The sequence below is a fragment of the Theobroma umbraticum genome, unplaced genomic scaffold (genome assembly GCF_002168275.2).
Source record: "Theobroma umbraticum cultivar Fairchild unplaced genomic scaffold, ASM216827v3 scaffold_50.0, whole genome shotgun sequence".
In the NCBI taxonomy this organism is placed as follows: domain Eukaryota; kingdom Viridiplantae; phylum Streptophyta; class Magnoliopsida; order Malvales; family Malvaceae; genus Theobroma; species Theobroma umbraticum.
Window position 1 is genome coordinate 5,102,720 of NW_018397261.1, and position 21,161 is coordinate 5,123,880.

The window sequence follows — 21,161 nt, forward strand, 5'->3', positions numbered from 1 at the left end:
AAGTCATAGCTCAAACACTTGCAAAGCAACCGTTACTTTTCTGCGTTTTAATTAACTCAAGCTAGCAATAAGTATTCCTGTCAAGGCAAGCTTGCATGAAATCAAATTCATGTTTAGTTTGGCTGCTTCAAATAATTTAACATACTCTTCTAGACAATTGGCCATCATCCAACGTCATTAGTTTTCCTTCTCTTGAATCCAAGGGTTTAAATTGTTTCATTTTGCTATGTGCAAAGGGTATACATATAGCCCTTCAATCATGTGATCATACGTGGCTTCGAAGCAAACAGCTGCAGCCACCAGGCCGAGGGGGTAAGAACTATAGACTTAGTCCATAGAACAAGCTAGGAGGCAATTGGTTAATTTACAGTGACAAAAAAGCAGGGACAATTAGTGACGCTGCATTGAACAGACACTGTGGTGCCACGCGGCAGGGAATTGGTAAGTGGCCCGGACTGCTTTGAATGAAGGGTTTGTTTTTTAAGGAGATTGATGGGATGAGTACTTTGGTACCAGATATTTGATGTAATGTACCTATCTATCTATATCCGAACATGGAATGAGAGGAACAAAAACTCCTTTCTTGTTACTTGTTTATGTTGAACAGGACCCTTCAATCACGTGTGGGTCACTCCCCTGCTTTTCAACTCACTGTCATGTGACAATGGTGTTCACTACTACCTCAGGCTACAACCCAAACCAATTTCTAGTAATTAATTAGATTGAGCAAAGTACTGTTACCCTGTTTCATGTCGTGAAAAAGTAAATTAAGTTACTTTAAAACAGAGTAGTTTATTTATTTATTTTCTAGCATAGAGGCTCAATTATTTATTTATTTAATTTTGTAAAACTAAAGAGTTCAACAAAATATTTAGACCAATTTAGGTTTAAATCAAATGGAAGTTCATCTCACATTCTTATTCATGTTTTTCTCTTCAATTAAGATTTTATATATGTATCTTTAAAAAAAAAGATTTTATATATGTATGCTTTTCAAGAGACATGCATATCCATTTATTTCATCAAGATTTAGGCCACTCATTATGCCATGAATGTATGTGGTTAATTTTGTTGCATGGACATGTCTTAATTACAAAAAAAAAAAAAAACCGAGGGAGATTCTTGATAAAAGGAAAGAGCATGACGTTTTAATATGAAATAGCCCTAGAAATTAATTTTTTGTCTAATGAAAATTAATTAATTATTTTTTCTTTTTAAAAGTAAACCGTTTACCATCGAAGAAAATCAAAATGCAATATCAAACTTTACGAGATTTGACACAGCTGCCTTCTTATCTAATAAGCAACCGATGGATATTCGACAATATATAGATCAACCTCCTTTCCTTAATTGGCTTTCAACGTAATGCCCTTCTTGTCTTTGCCAAAACATATGCTCCATTGAGGAATCAGGACAACTTTGCTGTAATGCCAGCCAATGTTGAAAGGGAAACAAGGGAGGAAAAATGAAAAAGGAAATTAGATAAGGCTGATCAAAAGCTCAAATAATTGTATAAATATAACTATTGCAAATCGTTTTCGATGTAAAGCACAAAAACAAAAAGAAGGAATGAAGATAATAAAACGAGTTCCTACAAGTCCATATTATTCGAGTTTAATGTGACCCCATACACATTTCCACACGCACTTGCGGTTCACGGAATCACACATTTAAAGTATGGAATTACTTGATTTCTGGCACGACGCATTTCGTTGTCAAAGCTTTAGATGAAAATGGGACATAGGCACCCAGTTTTATCATCCAAAGGAAGGAACAATTTGCCAAATTTTTGGGCGGACATGGTAGGCAAAATCCACAAGGTGCTTCGCATTGAATGCCGTCCGATTCCACTTCTTTGTTGTGTATGTAATTCTTATTGAGGTTTTTCCTTTCTTTTTTACTTTTCTTTTCAAAGGGGAGCTTTCAATGTTTCTCATGTACCCAATCAGCTGCGAATGTAGGTTAATAGGATATTTCACTTTACGTACAAAGTTGTGCATAAGTGGGAAAATGAGGGTGACTGAATTATCCAGACTTGTTCAAACATTGATATAGCGTCTGGAGCTAGGCTAGAGAGAAAGGAGTATCGTCATACCCATTTGAAGGGGAGAGGGATGTTCAACTTTTTCCCTTTTGTTTTTTATTATTTGATGTGGAAGTGGTTGCTTCCTCATCCTAGTTAAAGGTGGAATTAATACTAGTTAAATAAGCTATAACGCCATCAAATGCTAATCATAATAAAGATTTCTGCAACTTCTTATCACAAAGAGAATGGACAGGCTTGACTATCTCAATTGCATATGACAATGCCATACGCATACACTATGGGACTAAACAATTTTTAATTGAAAGAAAATAAAGGGAAAAGAATATTATATATATATATTTAAAGTTACAAATGCCATCAAAAGGGTTCTCGTAACTTGGGCTCTACAACTTGCAGGTAAGGGGAAGGGGAGGTGGGGAGATGAGTAAAGTAAATGCCTGAAATAGGCATGGGAGGCAGGCAGAGCATCAGGCACCACCTATAAGCAGAAAAATAATGGCTTCCTTTTTTCCCATTTATTAATTTGCCAGATGTATGGAAGGTAATTATTAATAGTCTAGTCTTATATTTATCATATTGTCATGCAATTTCTTTCTGATCAGCGTGCAGCAGCAGACCAGTAAACAGAAGATGCCATGATTTCCTACCTCATTTATACCAACATAATTCGGTTCCCCCGTCTTTACCTAACAGAATAAGAAAATGCATATAAAATTGCTTTAAAAAATAAAAAGAAATAATGCAGCACAAATTAAATATTAGATCAATTTTCATCAAGACCACTAGTTGTGATCTATTCAAGCCCTATTAATGCTTTCGCTAAGCAAATTGATTAAATTTATAAACAATAACTTACATGCTTTTCGAATGTTCAAACTCCGAACCATGCGTTTGCTTTAACTTTTGAATTAATCAAGTATAACGGCAATTGAATTCACCTTTCCATTATATAATTCCTATAATATATTGTGAAGATTTACACTACGAGATTTAGTTTAATTTAACCTGTAAAATTTCACAATTTTATCCATAAAAACCACCTCACAAATATATTATAACAAATTTGAAATTGAGACGTCATCTATATTAAGTATCTTACAAAGTTAGCATATGAATAAGAACTCATTAAAAGATAGTTTGTCATTATGAAAATCTATTAAAATCTCTTTTCTAGATTAACAAAAATAAGGATTAAGGTCAAATTAATTTGCCACTATAGTATTTTAGTATTGAGTTTTGTTATTATATTTCAAATTTATTCAATTTTGCCAATATTCTTTTAATTTCATTGATCATTTGGATAGAAAGTAACAAAATTGGAATTTTTTGTTAATGTGAGGGACAAAATTTTCAATAATTTTATTATTTTTATCTAAAAATAAATAAAATTTAAAATATAAAACAAAATTCTGTAAAATTAAATTATAATAGCAAAATTCAACTTTATCCATAAATAAAACCCATAAATAATGGCAAATTTGACTGTCCATTTCAAAGCATAACAACAATGGTATGGACTAGATAGATGCCTGGTTAGCCAATGGATTCCACTCTGCAAGTTAAACAGCACAGTGTTTGGGAAATGTAGCTTCCACTAACACTCTTCATGCGTGCCCTAAAGATAGCTCGAAGGGGCAAAAGGAACAGAGAGTATGATTGTCTTTAGAACAAAAGAAAAGGGACAAAACCGTCTAAATGAAGACAGAGGTAGAGACTGTTAAGGCCTGGAAGGATTTTGAGCAACCGTTAGGGCGGAAATTTAGACGACAACATCACGCGTTGGCGTGGGGGCAGCTGGCAGGGCATGCCCAATCCTCATCATCGTGTTCATGCCACAAATATCTGGCACTCTTTGCTGGTAGGGTCATGCCCTTCACGCCAAATCCCAAACCCGTTCCCCGCCCACCTCCTGCACATGACAGGCACGTGATCCCTCTAGATAATGCCAATGTCTTCCATCCATGGCCTCCCTTTTGCAAATGAAGGGTATGAGGGGGACAAAGCGGAAAAGAGTTTTGGACCCCACCCAGCACCCGCCATTCCTTGGCCTGGCCACCCCGCCTCTCTCTCTCTCAGTCGCAGGCCTCAGCTCTGCCGTTTTGCATACACAAAATCAAAAGAGAAGGGGCCAGTTTGGCCTGTGTTGTGCCCATCAGCAATCATCAGCCTAGTGTAGCTTTTTAAGTGTCCCTTTGTTTCCCTATGTTGTTTCAAATGTACGCTCGTAAATGTTTTCGTGTGTGCTTGTATTCTTGCACAGCCTTCTAATGGGTATTTTTGTATTTATACTTTTGACTTATCATTTGACTCTATATGTGTTTTTTTTATTTTATTTTATGGTTTCAAACATCATCATCGATTAATTATGTCTTTATGGAAATTATGGTATAATATTACTAGGGTTTTTACCAAAGAGCTTTAGAACGAGGAAAGTGTACAAAGCACCTTTCATCACAGAATGCATGCAAATGGTTAAAATTTTTGAACTACCATCTGAAGGCATAGAGAGTCATCTTAATCTATATAATGCCTTTAATTATATCTAGCTGTATTCCCACTTAATATTTAATTACATTAACAAAACATTTCCACGTTTACAGTTGCAAACTATATATAGTGATGTCCTTTACCCATTAAGTAATACTCAATAAGTATATACTGGTATTACCCGATAAGTAATACTCCATTGTTTGTGTTTATTTTACATGAAAAAGGGTAAAAATTAGTGATAGAAAAAAGAAAAGGTGATAGAAGCGTGGACATAAAAGCCAAAGCAATTGGGAGGAGGAAGGCATGCGCCTAGAAGAGCAATCATAAATTCCCAGAACGTCCTTTATTTATACTACAGAAGGTGACTACTCCTACGTACATTTCTTCCTCACACCGAAACAAACGGACTACGCACTTTAATTCTGTTTTTGGATATATATATATATATATATATATATATGTAAACTATTTCTTATTTTTCTTTGTTGTACCCTTCCTTTCTTTATTTCTCATCTAAAAACTTTGCATTTATTTCATGTCATCAATTTTATACTGAACATTCTGTTGGAAAGAAGACGCCAGGTTTGGTTGTTGGGTGACGAAACCTTTGCTTTTGCTTGGAGTTCTCGAACTGTGGAACTGTCGTTCTCGTTTTTGCTGTATTGCAAAATCTATGTGATTGCTTCCTTAAACTTTTTCTTTTGTTTCTCACTGGCTCAGCATGAATGCCGTTTGATGTTGATCCATCGGTCACTATTAAAACTTTCAATTTTGCCAACATATAAAATTTTAATAGAATGAGGTCCATCAAGGAGACAAAAATGTACTTGTATAACCTTTTCTGTTTTCTCTTCATGTTTTTGGGAATAAAGAAATTGCCAACTTTTCAAATCAAAACATTTTTTAAATTTAGAACCACTATGTTGCCTTGATCATCCTCAATTTTGAAATTTACTTTTGTTTATTAACAACAAAATAAAAAAAATAAAAAACAAATGAGCTATGTTAATCCCAAATCATAGCTGTAATAATTCCCAACGTAATATATCTTAATTTATTCCTCACCTTAATCATGTTTAATTAAGTAGATTTTAAAACAAGAAAGATACATCATTTAAACTATACCAGGCGTAGATATCTGATGGAAGTAGTAAATATTATTTTGCATCGATATTGAAGAAAAAGATGTTTGATGGAGTTTTGGGAAAACCCAGATTAAACTGAAATAATAAAATACGAAGGGGATGACTTCATGATTGTGTTCCAAAGCTTTTATCCTAATCTTAAGAAATTCTTTAGCAACATTAATGATACAAAGTAAATGGCCATGATGGAGAAGCTTTACCAAAGTCAAACTGAGCAGAAAAGAAAAAAAGGGCAAGTGCTAGTGTATTCGTATCTACAATAACATTAGTGTAATTTAATGAATATATATATATATATATATATTTATATATAGCTGCACTGGCCCACGGGGGGCATTTTGGACTTTGTGCTGGCAAGGCGTTGGGATTTCAAACACCCCGCGCCCAAATGCCAATTTTGTTGTAAAAGCAGTGCGATGTTATTATTCCATGGACAAAAGCATCACAGCATGACAGACGGGCTGTTATGAGCTTGAATCATGACATCCCACTGATAGTGTTCCTTCCTCCATTCCATGTTTCAGACTGACAATTTATGTTTTCACGGATTTTGGTTGTTGGATCATTCATCTTCTTTTTGTCTTTAAATGGATCGTGTTATTATTATTTTTTCTCTCTGTTTTTCCTAGTATCATTAATTAATTCGGTGAATATAACTTTGTACTAATTCAACTAATGGGATTATACATAATATCCATCAAATAGGGAGATGAAAATAAAATGAAACTTAGACAACAATCCCCCTTTTACTTGGGAGGTAAGAAGGCATATTAATAAGGGTTTATTGTTTGTTATAGGACATGAATTCAAGCACAAACCGAATTCCTAAGCAATCATCATGGTATTTGTTTCAAGTGGAAGAAGAGTTACACCGTTGCCAACATATTTAATCATATGTATTGAGTATATTTCACTTTTGCAAACATTAATAAGCTCCACCTGAAAATTCATGGATTATATGTATGTATATATATATATATACTTTCATTTTTTGTTCTTCATTATTTGAATTATCATTGCATATTCTGAATGTTTAGATCCATTTGTGTATGAATGGAATATCAGTCTAATGTTTACAGAGTATAGAAAAGAGTTATAATATATATTGAGACTTCTAGTTAATTGATGTATATATTAAATTTCGAGATAGTTGATGGCAGAGGGAGATAGAAAATTGCACAAATTAAATACTGATGATCACTGATCACCTATCAGCCTGCGGGCTTCCAGATTTTGGTCCCCAAAATCCTTCCCTTATAGTATTCATTTCAATCATTTGCAGATAACAGATGGTATTAGATATAATATCGGAACGCATGACAAATGCCCAGGAAAGAATGTGGTCCAATCTCCCACCATGACACAGACAGAAGGCTAACAGTGGAAATTTATCCTCTGGAAAAATAAATAAAGAGAGAAAGAAAGCAATAAAAAAAATTGGGATTTTTTTTTTAAAATAACAAACGGGGAATATGGTGGGAAATTGAAAGGACTTTCTTGGATCCTGTGAGTGACATTGTTACTGTTATAGAAAATCATGAATTTGTTAGCCAAAGATAAAGGAAACAAGGAATGATGAAAAGTGGTAGCAAAAGAAAAGGAAAAAGAAATCCAAGAAAACCAAAAGTATAGATGGATAGCAGGCAAAGCAAAAAACTGAGAGGTGAGAGAAAGAAAGAGAAGCAAGAAAGAGAAAGATATTGGGGTTGTTGCAAATAAAGAGCAGTAGCAGTAGAAGGGCAAAGGATATAACAAGAAGTAGTTGTAGAAGTAGTGAGAGTAGTAGTGGTGTCTTTTCTCTTTCTTTCTCATTTCTTTCCCACTGCCCACCAAGAAAAAAATCCACTTGAAGCAAAAAAATAATTCATAATGATGAAACACCCTCTGCACCCAGCACTCTCCAAACACTCTCCTCATCAAACGTTCCTTCCCTTAAATTTACCTCTGTAAAGACCAAGCCTCTCCCAACCAAATTCCCCACTTCCCATACCATGAACCTCCTTTTCTTCTCTCTCACATTCACCTTCTACTCTACTAAAATCATCCTCTCTAGTTCTTCTCTGCTTCTCACCCTCTCCCCCTAACATCCTCTTCTCTCCATAAAATCCTCCCTCAAGAGACCCTCGCTCCACTTTCAAGAGATTGGGACCCTACTCCGACGTTTTCCAAGCCTAATTTGAAGGACCCGGTTTTGGTGTATCATGGTCAGGGTATCAAGTGCAATCCTAAAACAGCTCAAGTCACATCCCTGATCTACTCTCCGACGCATCTATCTGTATTATATGCAGAAATCAGATATTTGACAACAGCTAGTCGACTTAATTTGAGTACAAATTACTTTGATGGGCCCTCTCCAACCTGCCATTTTGAACTAACTCAGCTAGAACTCTTGATATAAGCCACAAACTCCTTCAATTCAACCTTTCCACCAGGGGTTTCCAAGCTTAAGTTTTTGAAAACCTTCAATGCATACAGCAACAGTTTCAGGGGCCCATTACCGCAGAGTTTATACACTTGCGGTTCTTGGACAGCCTCAATCTCGGGCGCACTATTTGAAGGTGAAATCCCTGTTGGTATGGAAGCTTTGCCAGATTAAAAGTTCCTTGACTTGGCAGGAAATACACTGGTAGGCACTCTATACCACTAAACTAGGATTCTGTCCCAGCTTGAGCGCATAGAGATTGGTCAATGCTTTCTCAGCCAGCAGTACCTAGAATTTGCACAGTTATCCAATCTCAAGTACTTGGCATCTCAAATTGTACCCTTCAGGTCCACTTCCGGAGAGCTTGGCAATTTAACCAAGCTAGAGCTTTGTACTTTTTCAAGAACAGCTTTACAGTTGAAATCCGCGTGAGTTACCAAACTGAAAGCTCCAGGTTCTAGATTTGTCCGACAATCAACTCACTGGCACAATCCCAGAAGGGTTAGCTTCTTTAACAGAGCTAACCTGGTTGAGCTTAATTGGCAACAACCTTTCTGGTACAATCCCAGACGGCATCGGTGAGTTACCAAATCTCAACACTTTACTTCTCTGGAACAACAACTTCAGCGGCATTCTCCCGCAGAAACTAGGTTCAAATGGGAAGTTACTGTCTCTTGATGTCTCATCAAACTCTCTCACTGGTCCAATTCCTCCAAATCTTTGCTATGGAAACAGTCTTTTCAAACTCATCCTGTTTAACAACATGTTCATGCATGAGCTTCCAGGAAGCCTCGTAAACTGCACATCCCTTTCAAGATTCCGAATCCAAAACAATCTTCTCAACGGTACCATCCCATACGGCTTCGGCCTCTTAACGAACTTAACATTTGTCGACATGAGTAGGAACAACTTCACAGGTGAGATTCCTCAGGATCTTGGCTATGCACCAGCATTACAGTTCCTTAACATCTCCGAGAACTCTTTCAACGCCGCATTGCCAAGCAACATTTGGGGTGCACCAAGCTTGCAGATTTTCTCAGCCAGTTCATCCAAACTCACGGGCAAAATCCCAGATTTCATCGGCTGTAAAAACGTGTACAAAATCGAACTCCAAGGTAATTTTCTAAACGGAAGCATCCCCTGGGACATTGATCACTGTGATAAGCTCTTGTCTTTGAATTTAAGTCGCAATTTGCTCACTGGAATAATCCCATGGGAAATATCGACGCTTCCTTCAATAACTGCCGTTGATCTTTCCCATAATTTTCTTACCGGAACCATCCCTTCAAACTTCGAAAACTGTAGCACTTTGGAAAATTTCAATGTTGCCTACAATTTGCTAACCGGGCCAATCCCGTCGTCCGGTCCAATATTTCCTAATTTACATCCTTCCTCATTTTCTGGCAATGACGGACTTTGCGGCAGAATTAGCGAAGCCGTGCCCGCTAGGGCGATGGCTACAGGTGACGTGGAAGTTCGTAACAAGCAGCAGCAGCCTAAGAAAACGGCTGGAGCTATCGTTGGATTATGGCAGCCGCTTTTGGTATTGGTTTGTTTGTCCTCGTGGCTGGGACCCGCTGTTTCCACGCGAATTACAGCCGTAGATTTAGCGATGACCGAAGAATCGGACCGTGGAATTAACCGCCTTCCAGCGGTTGAATTTCACGGCTGATGATGTGCTGGAGTGCCTGTCGATGACGGATAAGATCTTAGGGATGGGGTCCACGGGACAGTGTACAAAGCGGAGATGCCAGGTGGCGAGATCATAGCAGTGAAGAAGTTGTGGGGTAAGCATAAAGAGAACATCAGGCGAGAGAGGGGTGTTGGCGGAGGTGGACGTGTTAGGGAACGTAAGGCATCGTAACATAGTGAGTTGTTAGGGGTTGCAGCAACAGGGAGTGCACGATGCTGCTCTACGAGTACATGCCGAACGGGAACTTGGATGACTTCTCCATGGCAAGAATAAGGGGGAGAATTGGTGGCTGAGGTGACGAGGTACAAAATCGCTCTTGGGTGGCTCAAGGTATCTGTTATCTCCACCATGACTGTGATCCGGTGATCGTACACCGCGACCTTAAGCCCAGTAATATTTTATTAGACGGTGAGATGGAGGCCAGAGTAGCAGATTTTGGGGTGGCGAAGTTGATCCAGAGTGATGAGTCCATGTCGGTGATTGCCGGCTCCTACGGCTACATTGCTCCAGGTGCGTTTTCCATTTTCATTCCCTTCCGGTTCATCTTAGTTTGGGATTACCAAAATCTTACTATCCTGCGCGTAATGTTTGGTGCACGTTAGCAAGGTTTTATAATCCCTTTGTTTATGGTATAAATTTTGTTTGTTAGTTTGGGTAAACTTTTGTTTGTGTGTGCAATTAAAATGTGGAATAAGGTTGATTTGGTTGAAGACAATGCTAACTTTTCAGCTAGGTTAGTGAATCTATTTTATTCTTCGCTTTTGTCGATTCACCTCAAAAAAGGGGTCCACCTCATCACTGTTTTTAAATTGTCAAACTTTTTTAACAATGAAATTAATTTTAAACAGTAGACTCATGTCTGATCTGGATCAACCTTATAATCAAAGTTTAATCTACAGATCCTCAAGATCAGATTCAGACCTATGATGTCATTGACCTCACCTATGATTTGACAACTTACAAGACCAAGAATTACAAAACTGACATTGACACAATTGTCATATTGGGCGGTTGGTTCGGGTCAGTACTATTATTTTCTCGGTCCAAAAGTCCTGGATTCATCTCACTTTTTCTTGTTTCTCTTAATATCTTCAGTGTTTCCTCCTCCTCCCCTTGATCTGCTTTCCAGCACAGCTTCTGTGGTTGTGTGAACTCTCGCTTTTGCAAGTTAAGAGCGAAAACCAGATGCTTTATGCCTTGCTCTGGAAAAACCACTGATTGCTAGTTTTAGGTTTTTTTTTTTACCATTTGAGACATAGGCTAATGCTATTGCTAGCGTAGTCCACCAGGTACTTTGTTTGTGGTGTGCAGTGTGTACAGCAACAAGCAAAACCAAAATCAAACCAACCAACCAAAGTGCTTTTCGGCTTTGCTTCTTTTGGCACGGCGCGGATTTGTAACTGTTGCATGGCTAATGGCGCACTATTGCGCGTGAATAGTCTTTTGCTTTTTCTTCAGTCGCCCCCCTTTTTTTCTTAATCCGGTTTTTCCTTTTGCTTTTTTATCCTTGTTAGATATAAAATGGGCCCTGAGGAGAATTTTGTCAAAGCCTTTGATTATTACATGTTTGACTTAGGCCTTCATTTGGAGTTTTCTGGCTTATGGCGTGCCTGCCTTGTAGCAAATCATTAACGCTGTATTTGTTTTTTTGTTTTTCCTTTTGCAGAATATGCTTATACTCTCCAAGTTGATGAAAAGAGTGATATCTACAGCTTTGGGGTGGTGTTAATGGAGATTTTAAGTGGAAAAAGATCCGTGGATTCGGAGTTTGGTGATGGGAACAGCGTTGTGGATTGGGTGAGGTCTAAAATTAAGAGTAAAGACGGAATTATCCACATTCTGGATAAAAATGCAGGGGCATCATGTGCATCAGTAAGGGAAGAAATGATGCAAATGCTTACAATTGCTTTGTTATGCACTAGCCGGAACCCGGCGGACCGGCCCTCCATGAGGGATGTTGTCTTGATGCTGCAAGAAGCCAAGCCCAAGAGGAAACTACCGGAGAGTGTAGTTAATGGAGGCAGTGTGGTTCATGTTGGTGCTGATGGTACTGACGATGCTATAGCACAAAAGGCTACAGTGGAATGTTAATATGATTAATTTTACGGGGTTTTTTTTTCTTCTTTTTTTCTCTTTTTGTTATTTTTCAAATGGTGGGGATTGGTATAGGAAGAAGTGATTTTCATCTTCTTTTTTGTTTCTTCTCTCTTAATGGAATTTTCAAGTGTTCTTGCTCTAATTTCTCTGATGTTATATTTGAATTATTATTACTATGATGACAATGATATTGCAGCTTATATTTGAAGAGTGTTAATGATTTTTATCACTAACCGGGAGAAGAGCTCTCTCTTTTATCAATCAGGATTCGAGTTTTCTTTTAAAAATAAAATTTTAAATGAATCAGATTAGCCTGAGAGAGAATATGTTATTAAAATTGCTTAAAAGAGAGGATTAAGTTCAATCGAAATCTAAGAGATTTTAGATCGTAAAAATTAAAAAAGAACCTCTAAAATGAATTCAAAAGATAAATTTTTTGGACCAGGATGCGAAATGACATCACCTTTGAAGTGAAAAAACCAAGGTAAATTGATAAAGTGAGGTTGATGTCTACTGTTCATCTCATTGTTAACAAAACAGAAAAACACACATTTTTATGGTCGTTGTTTTCCATGATACCAAACAAATTGCAGTGGCTTTGAACTTTTCCTTTTGAGGGGTAAAAAGATATATTGAAATAACTTGCAAGGAAAATTTTTGCTTTAGTTTAATTCATCTGATTTCATGCATGCAATTTGAGTTTAGCCCTCAAATGTCACAAAGGGAAGATGACCAGACGAACCGGTGGCATAAAATAAACACACATATTTGAGACCCCATTCAAAGGTAGGCCTTGGACCGCAAGACCTTTCTGTTGGACTCGCTTCCTGTCTCAAGGTCCATGTCAGTTCATTGCCTATTTTTTAGGGACAAGCGAACGTGGGCTAAGTCCACTTAATCTTTGTGTGGCATAATAATTGAAATTAGATGCTGAAAAAATGTAATGAATAATGTTTTTTTATTCATTTTATTTTACAGAAACGCATCTATTGGTCAACATTTAAATTTATCTGCATTATTATTATACTTACAATCCAAAATCAATTTCTCAGAATCTAGATATAGGTCCAAGTTCACTGTGCCAAATGTAGAAAAAGCGTAATACGTGAATAAAATTTTTATCTTGAATTGGGAATTTAACTTAAAAACTGTTCCATGCCCATGATTCCAAGGTATTAATTAGATTAAAAACGGAAAATTGTCATTAAATATATCTTCATATAATGATAAATTTAAAATTTTATATGAGAAACGATTAAAATGTCATAATATATATCAAATTTTATATGTAATAATAATAAAAAAAATTAAAAAAAAATGAGAAGTGACAGTCATCACCGCCCATTACCCCTTCGGCTCAGCCTCTATCTCCATATCTTTGCATTTTGATTTCTTACACTACCATTTCAATCAATTTGACATCTCTCTAATTCCATACCTGCTTGAATGAAATGTACTCGTGAACTCTGCTCAGATACCTGTATCACGAAACACAGATTTGTAAGTACACGCATTCAATGCAAGAAAGTGTAGAAAGGAAAAGGTACTACAACTGAGTAAAATATTCAACGTCAAATTCAATATTTTAGTTTTGATCTCAATTTTAAGCGAGGGAGGCCAGTGTTTTAGCTACCCGGTTCAAAATTGACATGGGCGAAGGCCCATTTGATATTGAGCATCAAGCAAGTGTGGCATCCCAAATTGGGCTTTTCTCGTCTTATCACTAAATCAAGCTTTTCTAGCTTGCTAAACTCGCAATCACCATATCAACATCACAAGTCTGAACCTATGCAAGGGCCCCATAAATATATTTATTTGTTTATTTATTTTTATCTAATTGTGCTTCCAATTCCATCATTTCTTAATTCGGATGGAACAATGACCAAATTTTGGGTAGTGAGTCTGGTAATTGGCTCACCACTAATGGACGGACCAACGTGATAACTTTCTCCAGTTCTTCCAAACAGTCTTTTTGCTGTTCCAGCATGCTTACAAGTGCAGTAACCAGATAAAGCAATTTCTCCAACGGCTGCTGACATAAAAACGGAATAATATATATATATATATATATATATATATGAAAACGTCCATATAAAAAATGCCCACAATTTACAGACGAATTGAACTTTAATCGGCATATACCGAAAGATCGAACCTGTGAGAAGATTTCTATGATTGTTGCCTCTATGCCATCCATGACTGCAACAGCTGAACTCATGGCTTCGTAGATAGACTCCACATCTCCCTGTCAAGTGGTAAAATCATTTTCTTAATAACTTTGCAATTTCCACAAAGCCAAATTTGTTATCTTAAAATTGTAAAGAAAAATGGCAATTAGATTGGTGAGAAAGGGATAACGAAGGAGTAATATTTCTGCTAAATTAATGTTTGGCAAAGGGTACAATAGTGGATAATGAGAATATATACCTCTGCATCTTGGACCAAAGGGACTCTAACCAATATCGCTGAGAGTTTTCGAATCACCCTGCTTACAACTTCGTAATTTTTCCCCTCCAACTTGACCCATTCATTGAGTAGACATAATTGAGGGCCTAGAATTCGATGTAGCTTGATCTCATGTATCAGCTTTTGCAGTAGAATTCTCTTCTCCAAAGTGGAGTTTCTTATTTTTAAGATTCTAAGCCACACACCAAAAATTTTATCCTGATCAAAGGCAAAACATTAAATGGTACATACTGATCAGCATAAAGCAAGTCCTTAAATATTTTGGTCTAAGCCAGGGCGAATTGTACAGGTTAAATGTTACCTGCGCATCTATCTTCACAGCGGCCATGGCAACCTCAGCTCTAGCATTCACAAACCTCCACTGCAACATCCTATTGTACAAAACTCGAAATCGGTGATATTCTTCTTCTTGCACAGGTGACACCTTCTTCTGCCTAAAATACTTTAAAACCCCACTTACACCAGCACCTTTGGAGGACTTAGCCTTGACCCGGGTCCCACAAGATCCTTGTGGCTCCGTTGCCACCATCAACGGCGAAGACCTTCCCGGAGACAACGCCCATGCGGACGGAGAACTCGTGATTGGTTTTGATCCCTTTGTCGCAGTACTGGAATTACGCGAACTGCCACGCTGCAAGAACCTAACAAACCCATCTGATCTACTCTCTTGATGATTAGGCTTCTTTTGCATGCTTGAAATGACGGTTGCAGGGTTCACGTTCTCTTCGTTTCTTTGGATTCTTGATGACCTCGTGGTCGACTTTGACCTATTAGCAAATCTTTGGCTCGAGTTAACTGACGATGCCCTGTTTTCTGGAAGAGTTAGGCCAGGGGTTCCACTTCTACTGCGCAGTAGCCGTGGCGATGGAGGTCTTGCCTCAGAGTGGTGCCGGTGTGTGAAATTAAGGGTTTCCATCTTTTTATTTTTCTGTTGAATTATTGTTAATTCCATACGAAATTGTGGAATGAATAGGTTTTATAGAGAAATGCAGGCTAAGATTTAAAGGAGCAGTGTTACGAAGTTGGAATTATAAGTTGAGAGCACGTTGATGAAGAATAAAATTTGATGAAGTGCATGTCAGTCTGCAATACGGTAGGTGAAGGGAAGACTATTTCTCTCACGTCAAGGCTTTCACGAAGAAGGAATATTTATGAGCTTTTTACATTGAATTTGATATCTATAATATTCAATCATCAGTCAACATTAATGTATAATATTGAACTAGATTAGATAATGTATACTACTGGCGTCAATGTTATTAGTTTTGTACTACAAATATTGAAGATTGAGGTTGTTAATTTTCAACATCCAAAATTTGAAAAAAAAAATCCATATACTTATAATATGAATTGATTTAGAATAATCTTGGATTAATACATTATTTTTAAAAATATATATATCTATATTAGAATTATTTTTTCTCTTATATATATATAAAAGTTACGGTATGTAAGCATTCAAGCATGGTCACTTTATCACCATCAAATATACTCATAAAGTATATATCATATACTTTAAGAAAAACATAATATTAGTTATTAAAATTCCTTTTTTCTGCTGTCAAAAAAGAATTTCTTTTTTTCATTTCATTTTTAAATATAGTTTTTAAAAAATTTTATCAATATTTATTATATAAATAACAAAGATAAAACTCGTATAAATTAAACAAAATAAAAAATTATAAAAATTTACATGATTCGACCCTTTACTTATAATTCACTTATATTCACAAAGTAAATAAGTATTTTATTATTAAAAATTAAAATAAAATAAAATCATTTTCAATAATTTTCAAAATTAACCTAAAAACTTATTGTACACACTTTTTCTCAATAGCTCACAAAAATGTCACAGCTCAAGCTTCACGAAGCCTGAAAGGATTAGTGGTGTGCATCGGGTGCGTGGGATGGTGGTTAAGGCCCTTGGAAACCCTTCCCATTGAGCCAGCAAACGCCTTTTGTGTCAAGCCACAGCAATAGCGCTGTCTTCGGCCCCGGGCGAGCTAACTCGCCTAACTTGCGTGCCAATCAACCAGCCAAACAGTGCACACTTGGGCACGAAGGGGAAGGACTGAGATTTGACTATGAGGAGCCCGTCCTGCATTTTGAAACTCCTAGCCATTACTCAGATTCCTCTAAACCGTCAGCCGTATATGTAGCCCTCCGTAGGTTACTTTTTAGCTTGAAAATATGAGGGACATCCTTTCTAAAGCCTCGTATAGGCTTTGTAAACTTGATGGTACACGTGCATAACAAAGACTTCTTTTGTCTCTACTCTACTAATCTGTAAGGATTGTGTCTCTGTGATGGATTTTTGCTGATACTTGTATTATTGTGTTATTTCTTTGATTGATTTTGCTTAAACCTAAGTTGAAACCACTCAAATCCAAACGTTATTGATTTAACGATGGTTCAAATTTAAATGTGGTTTTTAAAAATATAAATTAAAATTATTAATAATGATTGACTTAAGATTCTTATATAAGTTTTAATGCTTAAATTCACATTTGATATAAATAAAATATCACAACTGATTGAGATATTAAATTGATTCAAACTTTAATTTAATGAAATACCACATATGATATTAAGAGTGAACACTCATCAATTTAATATCATGATTTATTTAATATGTTTGATTTGATTCACGTTTTTTTTAATTTTCAACTGAATTGATCAAATAATTTATATTAAATAAAACATTTTAAATTATTTTATATATTTTTTTGTTTTATTCCGTAACCCAATAACCCATTAATATTCTCTCTCTGTCGCCTCCTATTCTTTTTCGGCTCCTCCTCTACAATCTCTTCAGTCCCAATTCTTCCTCCCAATCTTCCCCAAGCCCGACATTCCTAAGACCCGATGGCTGGCGACGACGCCATCACCGCATCAGGCACACTTCTGAGTCTTCACTTTCAGTTTTTCTTCATCAAACCCTAAATCTGAAAATCCATAAAATCTTAAACACTTAAACCCCCAATCCCAAATCTGAAAAATCTCAAACACTTAAACAAAAGGCTCTATCTTTCTGATTTAGTTCAAATATGCTTCTATTTATTTTTAAAAATTTCAGTATACGTTATTTTCAATCAATAGATTTCATTATTTTATTTTATTTTTAAATTTTATCAATTTATATATCAATATTAATTAACTATAATATTCTTGTTTATATAAAATTGTCAACCAAAATCATTCATGACATGATTTTACCAGTCTAATGGATACTAACTTGCCACTTGCCCTAAATATATCGATTGAAGCAAAGGCACTAGCCCGGCTGATATGCTGCCAAATGCATACTAATCATATTAATATATAAATAATTAATAGTATTATACTTAGTTTTTCTCTATACCTCGAGGAAATTAATCACAATTACTTGCGATTTAGCTATGGTTAAATTATTATCGTGTTTCTTTGAGTATGATATATATACGATGTGACAACTTGGGGTGAGACATTGCATGGTAGGGGGAAAAGATTTACTTTTGTTTTTTGGTTACATTCTCATAATCAAGTTAGTTAAGTGAGTAATTTTGTTTAGACGTGATTTATATATACATCATAATATGTCTGCAAAAGTTCAATTTTGGGGAATATTTCATCAAATCGACTGAAGTATTTTGGATTTTGTTCTGTTCGAAAGTTTTCTATAGCTCAATCGGTTTAATGGATTCACTAGATGAATTCAATTTGTTAAATTGTTTATATTTTCAAACCTATTTGACCAAGCAAAAGATAAGAGACCCACTTTTATAGTTCAAAGTATAATAGGATTAGGATTCAATATGAGATAAAAAAAAGTTTAAAATTATGTAATGACTCATTTTGTATATAAACCATAACCCTAGTGAAATTAGAATTTAACTTTTCACGAATTTAACTTCTTTCACTGATTACACTAAATTGTAACTATCTAACTTCACTTATTTTCCAACACCTTTAATAATTCTTTAAGCCAAAACTTCCTTAAGCACTTCCTTAAGCATTGACCTTTGAAACAAATTACCCAACAATACATAACGAATCAAATGCAGTGCAACACTCGTTTTCACAAACGGTCAATTCACATGTATAGCTATCAAGCAAATGATTTTAATTGACTTCGATGGACTTCCATAACCCTTCCTATTCACTAACACTAGCAAGATTTTTCACCCTTAATCTTCTACATTATAAGAACGTTTCATCATTTTCTTAGCAAATGAAATTTAACTATTGTAGCTACCATCCCATATGCACTATTCTCATCCCTCCGAGGCCTCATCTTTAAGATGATACAAATCATTATGCAAATTCCTCCTCATTAAAATCATGTCATCTTATGTGACTTTTATCATTCCATTATTGACAAAATATCCATACACTTAGAATGTAATAGGCTTTAATGATAATTAAATTTTTACACATTTTACTACTATTCCAAGACCATTCAAAAGGTGCACAAGCCCATCAAAAATTTTCATTCTTACTATTCCAAGACCTATGACCTTCACAATTGACTTATCACCCATAGTTAAATTCTTGACCACACCTTCTTGAAACAAATTAAAATAATATTGTTGAAAACGTGCAAGAATGACACAAATAGAATCTAAACACTAGCTATCATTAGATTCACATTCATATCTTTTGAGATTGTAAGGACAGTATCACAATCATTATCGTTGATAACAAAGACACGCATCTTTATTTTCATTATCTTTATCCTTTTTGTAATATATCCATACCTTTTGCATCAAAAGCTTTAAACATTGTCGAATCTATACTTACCACTGTTAGATACTTTGCTTTTGTTACCTTAACCCCTAATAACGAGTCAACTAAATCTCTACCCCTTCTTTATTTTTCTATCAAGCTTCATGGGACATTAATGGTGTTTGTGTGCATTTTAACGTTATCGTATTATTCTTGCAAATCAAAAATTTTACAAATAACTCATAAGAGTCCAAAACCAATACGAGAAATGCCTTCACCTTTTCCTTTACCTTCACATCACTTCTTTCAACTCATCAATGATCCCATCAAACTTGTTCATACGCTTCATAAGGCCTCCGTTCTCTATCATTTTCAAGCATCACAAAACTTTTGCCTAAGTCGTAATTTGTTGAAAAGACATTTTGTCAAATAAACCTTCTTCAACTTTGCCCATAACTATAAAGTGAATTTATCGTCAATTGACATAGTTAAACATGTTATCCCCTAAGCAAAGCTAAATAGTGTTAACACATCTTTCCTTTAACTTTGCCCATTTAATATCTTTCATACCATTTGATTGCCTTTCTCTTTCCTTAACAAGGGGCACATCAAATCTTGTTGCATAAGTAAATTTTTAATCATTTTTTTGACATTGTGCAAGACTAGTCTTCCTGTCGAACTTTTTAATTGAGAAATTTATAGAACTATTAACTTTTGGCACCCTTTTGTTGAACGATGATTTATCGAATTCAAGACTTTGATATTAATTTGTTACTAAAATTGTCCAAGAAACAACAAAAATAATATTAAGAGAAATCAAGTAAACACTAAAACACTAAAATTTTCATAATTTGGCCTCTTACCTACTATTGAGAAATTCTAGTACAATAAAATTTCTCTCCATGATTTTCCAAATCAATAAAAAAACCCTTTATACACCTCTGTTAATAGTCTTGTAAGAACACTCATCTACATCCACTTTAGCTCCAAATAAAGTAAAGACAGTGTTACAAAGTCTTGCTTCTTAAAGGCTCCCAAAAGCATTATTTAACATTGAAGGTATAAAGATCCACTTCAATACACAAAAGTTAAAAGTATAATAGGGTTTGAGCTCAATGTAAGATAATAGGTTTAAACTTATAAAACTACTCAATATTATATGCAAAGGAAAATTCTAATCAAATACGACTTCAAATTCTTATTAAACCAAAATTAATTCAACAGTATCAGACATAAAAAATTAGATACTTGCCTCGCCTTGCCTCAACACCTGCATGGCACGGTGTCGGCACTCACCTCGCCCTGGTGTGAGGGCCAAGACATACGCTTGGCCCTGCTTTGTGTAGGTTCCTCGTATAGCCAAGACACTTGACTGACCCAGCTTTGTGCAGGTTCCTTCGCATCCTAAGCCCCCAGACAAAAAAGAAAAAGAAAGAACTAAAATAAGCGAGAGAAAATGATGGGCCATTGTCATTGTCTCGAGTCCAACGGGATAATTCTTCGAGGTTTTAGTTTAGGATTAGTTCAGGTTTTGATCCCATGTGTAGTATCCACTGGTTACGGTCTAAATCATGAGATCAACCCTATCGATTAATATCCATTGGTTACTCCGAGGCAGTCATTGGGTATGGCAAACTAATTTTAGAAGAATGATCCTTAAATCAAGTACTAGTACTATTTTTCTTTGCTTCAGCGCATTATAATACTGTATATATTATGGTTAAAAATACGTTACAAAATATCCCTTCTAGTTATTTTGAGAAACGAGAGCAGATACATTAATATGTCAAACGTGTTCTATGAATTTAATGAGATTTCATCAATTTCTTCAATTTGGAGGAGGAATAAATGAGGGTTGCCAATTAATCCAAGTTAAACGCATGGTGAAACACTTGTGAAGAACCCAATTCTTGGCCATATGCATTCTCTGGCTGGTGTTTTAATGTTCTTTATTTAATGATTGAGCAATGTTATAAGGGTATCATCATTTTTTTTGCCTTTGATTGCAGAATAAAATTAATATCTAGTACACATCTTGTGTGTTTTACCTACAGAATTTTGGCTATCTTCAATGCACCAAAGAATATTCATTGATTT

At 35.7% G+C, this 21,161-nt stretch overlaps 2 protein-coding genes across 2 annotated transcripts; one reads left to right on the forward strand and one right to left on the reverse strand.

Annotated features, from left to right (window-relative positions):
- The first annotated feature begins 3,742 nt into the window (after positions 1 to 3,742).
- PXY (Leucine-rich repeat protein kinase family protein) lies at positions 3,743 to 12,079 on the forward strand. The gene is given in 15 exon segments (XM_021430632.2): positions 3,743 to 3,973; positions 7,736 to 8,180; positions 8,183 to 8,222; positions 8,224 to 8,489; positions 8,492 to 8,545; positions 8,548 to 9,621; positions 9,624 to 9,737; positions 9,740 to 9,826; positions 9,829 to 9,916; positions 9,918 to 9,986; positions 9,988 to 10,049; positions 10,052 to 10,078; positions 10,081 to 10,116; positions 10,119 to 10,307; positions 11,464 to 12,079. Coding segments are annotated over 15 exon segments (3,207 nt in total). The 3' UTR covers positions 11,889 to 12,079.
- Positions 12,080 to 13,235: 1,156 nt separating this feature from the next.
- QWRF7 (QWRF motif protein (DUF566)) lies at positions 13,236 to 15,482 on the reverse strand. Its single transcript, XM_021431383.1, has 5 exons — positions 14,662 to 15,482; positions 14,322 to 14,558; positions 14,050 to 14,139; positions 13,813 to 13,923; positions 13,236 to 13,372 (listed from the first exon to the last, which is right to left on the reverse strand). Exons 1-5 carry the CDS (start codon positions 15,310 to 15,312, stop codon positions 13,301 to 13,303), a joined length of 1,161 nt encoding a protein of 386 aa, XP_021287058.1. The 5' UTR covers positions 15,313 to 15,482; the 3' UTR covers positions 13,236 to 13,300.
- Positions 15,483 to 21,161: the final 5,679 nt, after the last annotated feature.